At 37.5% G+C, this 10,566-nt stretch overlaps 1 protein-coding gene across 1 annotated transcript; it reads left to right on the top strand.

The window, feature by feature from the left end:
• Positions 1-624, top strand: LOC110906426. Its single transcript, XM_022151560.1, has one exon. It carries the CDS (start codon positions 1-3, stop codon positions 622-624), a length of 624 nt encoding a protein of 207 aa, XP_022007252.1.
• The last annotated feature ends 9,942 nt before the right edge of the window (positions 625-10,566 follow it).

Below are 10,566 nucleotides of genomic sequence, written 5' to 3'. Positions count from 1 at the left end.
ATGGTGTCTCCTATCCACTCTGTTGTAACTGTTTCCAACATTAAAAACTTTATACCCGTAACCTTGGACATTGAATCTGGCCATTACACAAGCTGGTCGGAGCTTTTCAAGATTCGTTGTAAGGTGTTTCAAGTTTGTGATCACCTAAAATTTAAACTTATTTCTGCCACCTCCTCTTCTGACAAAGACGAGGCAACAGTTCCCACCGAATCATGGCAAAGATTGGATTCCATTGTTTTGCTGTGGATATATAGGACCATCTCTACAGATCTTCTACATACCATTCTAAAACCAGATATTACCGCCTTTGATGCATGGCCAGCTCTTGCAAATCTGTCCCAAGACAACAAAGCTACAAGAAAAGTTGATTTGAATAACAAGGTTGCTACTACAAGACCGGATCAATTCCCTAGTATGTCAGCTTACTGTCAGGCCATGAAAGTCATCGTTGACCAACTCACCAATGTCGGCTCTCTGATTAATGATAAGCAACTTGTTCTTCAACTTCTAACAGGGATGATCATGCAATATGAGGGTATAGCCATGATTATTCAGCAATCCAAACCCCTACCAAGTAAGGAACGATGCTCAAGCCGCTGGAACCGCATTAACTACTATTACTAACCAGGGAAACTCGGGGAACTCACAGACACCATGTCACACCCCAACCGATGGCAGAAACATCGGAGTGAGACGAAAACGAGATTGCAAGAGACTTCATAACACTATTTCACGACAAGTATTTAATAAATAATATTTCATTTCTGTGACATCCCGTACTTTTAGGTTAACGCCGTTAACCCTTTTTCTGTTAATTACAATTTATAAACGTACAAGTTAGTAGCGCACAAATAAAAATACGGAGTTAATTTGGTTAACTTTGCAAAACAACGGACCTGAATGTCATTCTACAAAGTTATTGTGATAACTTTCTGCCCAAGCTTTGAATTGAGAAACTTGAGGGACCAATTATGCATTTATTGTAAGTTGTTTTTTTTTAAATAATAATAATAAAATCAAACCCAACCCTAGGCCGCCCCTCCCATTCACGTACGTACTCTCTCACTCTAGGCGACTTCAAGAAAACCAATAACCCTAATCTTGCTTGTTTGATCTTCTTCTCTGTCTCTAGGCTCTTTGCTTGCTTCCGGTAATCACATCTTGGTTGTTATATTGCATTTACATGTGTGTGATTTGAAATCTTGATCTTGCTTTGATTCTTGATGGATGAAAACATGATCTTATACATGTTAGGGTTTGCTAAAAAACATGTATTTTGATGTTTATGTAATGATTCTTGATAGTATAGTAACTTGATGATCATGTATGCATGCTAGGGTTTTGATTATGTTTGATGTTGATGATGAAACTTGATGCTAAATTCGTGTATGTGGTGTTGTTGGGGTTTTGATTGCTGAAAATAGGGTTTATAATGTCATAAACATGTTTTAATTGAAAGCTGAATTCAAACAGAATCTGATCAGAATTTACAGCCAACTTGTATCAGCTGTAACAGGGTCCAAACTTAACAAAAACGTGCAATTTATGAACCTTTGATGTGCTTCCAGGAAATATCTTTCAAACCCCACTGGAATTGCATTTTTTTCGACGAAAATTGAATGTTTTATGAATTTTTCCGTATTGAAGGTTCAGGCTGCGTTTTCTGTCAGAATTTGCAGCCCATTTCGAATGTCATAACTCAATATAGGTATTGAGTTATGATCTGAAATTTTTACTGTAAGTACTTCCAGGTGATTCCAAAAATTTTCAACTGGAATTTCGTCAATCGGATAAACGAGGAATTTTAAATGAATTTTTCCGTAAGCTGCAGTCAGAAGTGACGAATCTGATTGCAGCTTAGTAAATGAATTTTTATGAATTATTGGTGAAGAGTTAGACCTTGAAATTTTAACACAAGGCCTACCCCTCCGGGATGTACGTCACATAAAAAAATCATAATTTTTGAAGACTTGTAAACAGGTTAAACGGGTCACCCAAAACAGCCTATTTTCAGTGATTTTCTATACAGTAAAACATGAACGGATAAGAACCAACTTGCTACTTTTAGTATCCATGCTTGTTTGATAGTTGTAAAAATAGCGTATATAATATCGTAGAAAGGTTGTGAACATGGTTATGGAATCATATGATAGACGTGCTATGTGATTGCTTGTTTGTGTGCTAGTTGCTAGACATGTGTAGGAAATTTGTGCCCTATTTGAAACCACTAATGGACTAACTGGTAATCATACTAGGACGTGATTGACCGACCTTGACTGTTAGCTGTTTTTAAGAGTCAAACCGAGCAACCAAATGTGAGTTCACACTTTTCTACAAAGCATGGGATTCCCAGTGGTTTGGGAATGGGTTAAGGAACAACAACTATCCCCCTTAGGTGGGATGCAACCTGCGTATTCTCCTTGGGTAGAATACGTACCTCAATCCTTCTTGGGTAGGACAACCTTAAACTTACTAGACAAAACTCTACCATGAACTCCCTCATTTTTATATTGGCTTAATTGCTGAGCCATTTGGCGAACGGGTCATTAGTTAAATAGCGCTATTAGGTCTGACAAGCCTCACACCGTGCCGCAGAGGAAGGGAGTGGACTAATGTACTTGGGCACTAGTCAATGATGATAGACATTGACGTAGGGCCCATAAACATGACTTAAGTCAGTAGTCGATATGGTAACGGGTCTAGTGGTTTACAACATGGGGTAGCCCCCACGGTATATGGTTATGGGAACATGGAACTGGAAAACTTTTGGTTTTTGAAACAACTTAACAACTTATGGTTTTTGGAACAACATTAAAACAGACAACCAACCGTGAACTCGCCAACCTTTTGTTGACACGTTACCACATGCTTTGCAGGTCGTTAGGTTATTTGCTGGAGCTTGCAATGGAGAAGGAGTCGTTGTGAGACATGAACCGTTGTGTCTTCATGAGAAACTTTATGAAACTTTAAACTTATATTTTGGTTTTGAACTTAATGCTTCCGCTGACTGTTAAATTTGGTTTTGGACTTTGGTTTGGTGAACTTTAGACGTTTGGTTTGCAACGGTTTTACTTTACTTTACTTTACTTAATGTTTATTATGATTGGTGGTATGATCCTGGTCATTCATACGCCTCGCGGTAATACTCTGCTTGTGGATTTTGAGGGTGTGACAATTTCATTTCTAAAATCAAATACATCGTTTGGAAACAAAGTACAACAACATAAGAAAAGGACAAAATACGACATAAGTTCTAAATTAAAAATGGGTTTCTAGTTCGTCCTACTAGATTCCGTTCGTCATCATCATCAAATTATTGCAACACGTATTAAAGTATAGATCAATACAAAAAGTATTGGCGAGCATACAAGTTTAGGTACTAGCATAGGTATAAAAGTTTAAACGAATCCACATGGCATAATGGTTATCTAGAACAAACGTACAATACTAGCATGCAACTATAAATGTCAACCCAAAGATTCCCGCTAGCGTAATCTTATCGTAGCAACGATAAGACCGTTTTGTTTAACTTAACATGACCTCAAGAATGCGGGCGGTACGTTACTCCTATAGCGCTATACATGTTAAGGGAGCCTTGATCGAAGTTAATGACAAAGCATAGTGCAAATAAGTTTCTAGCATGTATGAATTCTTAGCATAATGTATTAAGCATGTATATCGGATTGTTTGTTTATGTTTAAGCATAAAGTATGTGATTGAATGATTTTCATAATGTATACGTATTGCACCCAAAGTGACAGAAATTTAAAAGGGGTCATGTACACTCACGGTTTTGCAAGCTTTCCGAGATAACCGGGAGTTGACGAGTCGTTGAGATTAGAACACCGAAGTTACCCTACATGGGGGAAACGAAGGTGTATAAGTATTTCGGAGTTTGTGGAAGATTCGAATTCGGAATTCAAGTATATAAAAGTATAAGTACACGCAAGTATCTCTTGTCTAAATACTCGTTTTGACACTAAGTTCGTATGTGATTTCATGGGTCCTAATTTTCCCATTAGAATCAAAACCGAGGAGTTTAGAACAAAGAAAAAATAACTTATGTTCATGACATATAACCATAATCCGGTTAATATCACATAGGGCTAGCAATTCTGACACGAACACGATAACACGACACGAACCTACACGAAGTTATCATGTTTCGTGTTTGACCTTAACATGTTTCGTGCCTAAAACAGGTTGACACGATAAGACCTTAACAGGTTTTGTCTCTAAACATGTTAAAACCGTTAACCTGTTAAGACCCGTTAAGATAATTAAAAATTATTATATGAGGGTGTGGACATGGGGTCATCAGTTGTGGTGCCTGGGATGAATTATATACAAACACTCGCAGTTCTTTTTCAACAATCCAAACCCTAATTTTTAAATCTCTCCCACAAACACCACCATTCCCAGTTTGGTTCGTAGCTTCCCCAATTCGGTTATGTCCGTGTCTTAACAGGTCGTGCTCGTGTCTTAAACAAGTCGTAAGATACGTTGGTAATTTTTTCGTGTCTTAAAAGGTTGTTTCGTGTAACCTGTTTATTAACAGGTTCGTGTTTCAAAAATCTGACACGATTAGATTTCGTGTCGTGTTTACGTGTTTCGGGTTCGTGTCTTATCGTGTTCGTGTCTTAACAGATCGGGTTGACCTGATATTATCCCAAATTCGGTTAAATATATACATTATATAGTATATAGTATAAGTTAATATTGGTCCATCATATAATATCATAGAATCATGTAAGTCAAGCATGGAGGTATGATATACCTCATTGTATGATTCACCAAAGCACAAAGTTTACCAACTTAGTTGGTAAACCCGGTTGGTCATGAATGAAAATGAAATACAAGTAACTATCTAGTTCATCAAGTAGTCAAGTAAGGACAACCCGGGTGTTTCATACCCATCATGGAAAGTGTTGGAGATGCGGCCGGGTTGTGTTACTTTAGGACTAGGAAACTACTTGGAATATCATGATAAAACATCAAGTGAGGTGGTGGAATGAGTTTGGATAGACAAGGCTTCAATGTTTCACACCTTTACCAAAGCATAAGTCGTGCCACGTGAACTATGGTAGACTTAGATGGTTTCATCACTTATGGGTTGTCTAAATCCTATCAAAACAGAAAGGTTATGAGGTTCTTGGGCCTTTAAACGTATGAGAATCAACCTTAAACAAGTCCCATAATCATAGATGAGATTAGAGACAAGTTAGGCACAAGATTCACATGAAAAAGTACAGTTTATAAAGATTTACATAAAGTTCTCCCAAAACAGAAAGTTTGGACCTCAAAATGGTGATGTTCCACCTTAGTTTACCATGGTAAACTTGTGGAAACACTCCTAGAGGTGTTCCAAGCTTTGTAGTGGAAGAAAAGGTGAAGTGTTAGGATCGGAGGCTCTCATGATTGTGTTTGTTTGTATAAATTGAACAGTTAGAATATACGAAATGATATAAAGTGCAGCGGAAATGGATACAAACTTTGTAAACACAATCAAAGAGGAAAATAGTTTGATAAACAAATGTTTTTCATTAAGTTGAATGATTGAAATACAAAGCAAATGATTACAGCATGTTTACAGAACTAAGCTCCCCCTCAGCCTGATACCCTAAGGTTGGTTGCACAAGATGAAAGGATTGGACTGAAGAAGAAGAATCCACTCAGTCAATCGAATGTAACAGTACAGGGTACTGCTCCATTTATAGGCAAACCAAACCACTGAAGCATCTCAGCTGACGTCACCATGATAGTGACATCTAACAAACTAACAACCTATATACGCTGTTCTAGACAAACTACTGATATGCAACATCTGATTATCAGTACAATACAAACCAAGAGATAACAACTGCTTCACGTTCCACTGTTGTAGCCTGAGCACAGATGTTGAACTTCAGTGCTTTCTTCAAAGGTGATCAGTCTTTGAGTGGGCAGTGCTTGTATCTTTCAGCAGTACTTAGGAAACATCAGTAGATAGAGCAACAGTGTTTGTCTTCAGCAGTTCTTTAGAGTTTCATCAGTGTTTGGTTCATCAGTTGTTGTAGTGAGCAGTACTTAAGATCCATCAGCTGTTAGAATACCACTGTCAAGGGGAAAGCAAAGTGTAGACAGCTGCTTATTGTTAGTCCACTGATGTGATCCGGTTTTGGCTTTACATTATCTGTTCCTCTGGTAGGGTTCAATCCCAACATGAAGAAAAGTGAGATTAAGCTCACTTTTGCACTTAGAGGATTCTGCCAAAAAAAACTTAAATTTCCAGCTGATTTGAGAGTATTTTGAGATTGTAAAGGAGTTTGAAAAGTGAAAATGGTGAGATGGAGGCATGTTTATATAGAGATAAGTTAGGGTTTGTCTTAAATGGAGGTTAAAAGGTAATTGGGAAAGAAAATAATGGCCAATGCATGCTCAAGAAACAACTTGCTGCGGATCAACCCCTATGGTGGCCCGCGAGAGAAAAGGAGGAATGCCTCGCGCCTCGCGGCGCCTTCTTGGTTCCAGGAAATTTGTTTTATTTACATTTTGGCCCCTAAACTTCCATTTGATATCATTTTATGCAATAACTTTCATAATTAGCATGTTTTTAAGCATAGAAAGCATACATAAGTATAATTCGAGTATCGTGAACGTATGTATGAATAATTGCACGTATAACAAGTGTCGGTTTGCAAGTAAACACGTATTTAATTGATTGATTGCACGAATAACAAATATGTATAAAACATGAATTTCATTATGATCACAGTCTCGAATTACAAAACTGGAAATGTAATACGAACATGATACGAATACAAGTTTCCATAAATAGAAATACGATTACACTTTCTAAATAAGGAAATTACAAAATGCGAAATGTTACACACCAAGACAAGACAAGACCAAAGATCTGAATGTGGCAAGGGTCGGGTCCATTGTTGCGGCGAGGGACACGACCACGATTCATTTAATAAGGGCCATGAGAACTTATCCAACCCGCCTCAACACTTCTCGCCTTAACATGCATAGTATCAAAACTGGGTCGGACCACCTTAACCCTACGGTCACTCCACATGGGCTCCATGGAATCAACTTCCCACATGCTCCTGCCCAACAACCCCTCGGCCCAACACATCTGGACCTTATTTGCTCAACCCTCGACCCATTCTTTCCTATGTTGCTAGTTATAAGCCAACTGACATAGACCAGGCTTTAACTCAATGGCTTACAACTCTCCACATCAGACATGGACTATAGACAAGGGCGCTGATGTATAAGAATTTGTACATCTTTAAATGTCAAATTTATCCCGTTTATGCGAAAACTCTTCATTAATTTTGGTACTTATTTGAGTTGTTTGTGAAAATACATGTCTTGGCTTCGGCCCGGTAGTAAAATGAAGGCATTTAGAGCAAAATGGAGCAAAAACAGACAATTCCAGCAAACAGCCAGATATGGCACGATCATGCCAACCCCTGGCACGATCGTGCCTGACGTCCAGACTCCAGCACCATCGTCAGCACCAGCCAAATCAGAGAAGATCACCAACTGGCACGATCATGACAACCCCCAAGGACGATCGTGCCCGGCCAAAATTGTTCCGAAAGCAGTCAGTTCATGAGTACACATTGTTGACTACTAGTGAAACATTGACTAGTACAGTAATACCAACACCTGGCACGATCATACCACCTTGGGAACTTTTGAGCGGGATTTTTCCAGAAATGGTAGAAAACAAGATTGGCAGACGGAAAATAAGTCTAACAAAAAACCAAGCACGACCATGCCAAAAGGTGGCATGATCGTGCCAAACATCCAGTACGTTAAATACGAACTTTCAGCTCATTTGCAAGAGGAGTTGGGTCTTGTAGTCTAGTTTTCTCTCAAAAATCTGCACTTGGAAGGAAGTTGGAGCCAAGGAAGAGCTAAGGAGAAAACTACATCACTTCAAGACTTGATCATCCACCATTTAATTCTTGCTTTGTATTTGGTTAGCATTTTATTCCCGTGACAGACTTTGTAAGATTTGAAGAATTTGTGTTAGTTATGATGAGCCTTAGAGGCTCAACCCTTGTATTTGCTTAAACTTTGTTGAAGCTTTTGATTCTGTGATGATATGTAAGTACATGTGATGATAAGTTCTTGTTAATCTTCAAAATAATGTTCCATTTTTGTTCTTGGAGTTCATATGTATGTTTAAGGTTGGTGTTCAAGAATGTTTGATCATAGATTTATGCATGACATGTTGGAAAACCCATGTGTAGATTATGTTTATTGCATCTTGTTACTTGTTAGTTTAATTCATATCATGAGACTAGGAATGGTGATTGCTAACATGAAATGGATGATGATTGAGTATGTGTATGCAATGTTGTAGAGATCGCTAGGCGCTAATCGGACGGTGAAGTACCAGCCTAGGGATTAATCGAGATTAATAGGGATTAATCGGATTGGACTTTTTATGTATATTTTTACAAAATTATATAAATACATAGTTAACTTTATATTTTTTATATAGAAATTTACAAGTTTGAGAACCATATGTAAAGTTGTGAAAGATAGAGGGGGTTAAATGTTAAAATACCCAAACTTAATTAAACCTAACCCACCATCTCTTTCATTACACGTCACTCTTCCCCCTCTCATCAGACACGGCGCACAAGAAAGAAGTCGTAGCCCCAATTTTGGTTCAATCTTGGTTCCAAACGAGTTAAGAACTCATTCCATTACATTGATTCGGTCCAATTTTGACCAATTAGGCCCGATTTTTGACCGATTTTCCCTGATTTTGACCACTGCCGCCTAGTTTGACCGATTTGCCAAAATCCAGGTGGCAGACCTCCGATGACCGTTTAATCACCGCCTAGGCGCGATTTCTGCATAACTGTGTGTATGAATTCTTACACTTAGATTTGGAAAGACCATGATAGTGTTTATGTGAATTCTATAACATGTAATTGTGTAAGTATGATGATTTAGGCCAAAGTTATTATCTAGCATGATCATGCTTGTGATTCATATCAAGAACAACATTGGAATATTGTTTACTTAAAAACAATTTAGGATGATTAGTGTGTCGTTCGTATTAGTTCTCCCTAAGTTGTCGAGTTAGGAGTTTTGACAAACGAGTAACTCATGTTTAAAGATTAACGTCAACTTTACGACCGACCATAAAAGAATGATTCTTAGGTGATTAGAGTGTTATTTCATTTTAATTTTTTGAAAGAATTATAAAGCTTGGAACCTTGACCGGAACTTAGTTAATCTAGAGGTTGTCTCATCACTAATACTTCACTTAGTTGTCATATAATCATTAGTGGATACTTAGTTTAGGCAACTTCTTTTTAGATATTGTTAGTTCTTGTTAGTTTAGTACTTTTATTATTGCATGATAATTTAGAAAAAAAAAACCAAACTTGTTAAGTCAAACGACTTTAGAGTAACAAAAGTTTCATACCGCAAAACCGCATCCACGGATTGATATCTGGTTCGGCGGTTCTTACCTAAAAAATATATTACCATTCGATGGGTACACTTACCTTTCATGTGTGTGGTTTAGTATAGGGAAAAACTATTTTAAAACTAAATACGTGTGAAAGAAATATCTTCATAAAATATATATACTTCACGCACATCAGGTGCCTCAAGTCATATGACTCGTAACTCTAACTTTTCATCTTGTTTTAATAATGGCATAATTCGTAGTATAATTGTGGGTAATGGTAAAACCATTCTTGTTTGGACAAGGCAACCTAACTTTACCTCCTCTCCTACCGCCTTTTAAATTAAACCAAGTCCTTTACGCACCCTCTTTGATTAAAAATTTGCGTTATGTTCGTCATTTCACAACTGATAATAAACTTTCTACTGAGTTTGACCCTTATGGTTTTTTGGTGAAGGATCTCAAGACTCGTACCCTATCCTACGATGCAATAGCTCAGGGGAACTTTATACCTTTGATCCTACATAAGTTTCCAAGATGTCCTCTCCTACAACCCTCACTACTATCTCTCAAGACACTTAGCACCAACATCTCAGCCACCCGGGATCAAATTTATTGCATTCTCTTAAAAGTTCTAGTTATTAATTGTGGTACTTTAAAAACTAAGTTTTGTCAATCATGTGTGTTTGAAACATATTCGACTTTCGTTTGTTGATTCTAGTAATTTCACTACTTTACCTTTTGATATAATTCGCAGTGATCTTTGGACCTCTCCTGTATTAAACACGGGAGGTCACCGGTATTATGTCTTATTTCTTGATAATTTTACCAATTTCTTGTGGGCCTACCATTTAAGTAATAAATTCCAAGTTTTCTCCATCTTTACCACATTTTCCAACTTCATTAACACCCAATTTGAAATAAAAAACAATTTTAGTGTAACAATGGCAAGGAATATGCAAAGTTAATGTTCCAACAATTTTGCCAACAAAAAGGCATGCATTTTCGCTTCTCTTGCCCCACACATCCTCTTAAAATGGTAAAGCTGAACGAAAAATAAGGTCCACTAATAACATCATTCGGACACTTTTAGCCCATTCATATTTACCAAATACCTACTGGCATCACGCTTTGGAGGT

Source organism: Helianthus annuus, chromosome 3 (genome assembly GCF_002127325.2).
Source record: "Helianthus annuus cultivar XRQ/B chromosome 3, HanXRQr2.0-SUNRISE, whole genome shotgun sequence".
In the NCBI taxonomy this organism is placed as follows: Eukaryota; Viridiplantae; Streptophyta; class Magnoliopsida; order Asterales; family Asteraceae; genus Helianthus; species Helianthus annuus.
This window is presented reverse-complemented; position numbering and strand designations above follow the sequence as displayed.

Excerpts from the sequence above, each read along its gene's own strand:
- LOC110906426 (XM_022151560.1), top strand. The coding sequence starts at position 1 with ATGGTGTCTCCTATCCACTCTGTTGTAACTGTTTCCAACATTAAAAAC.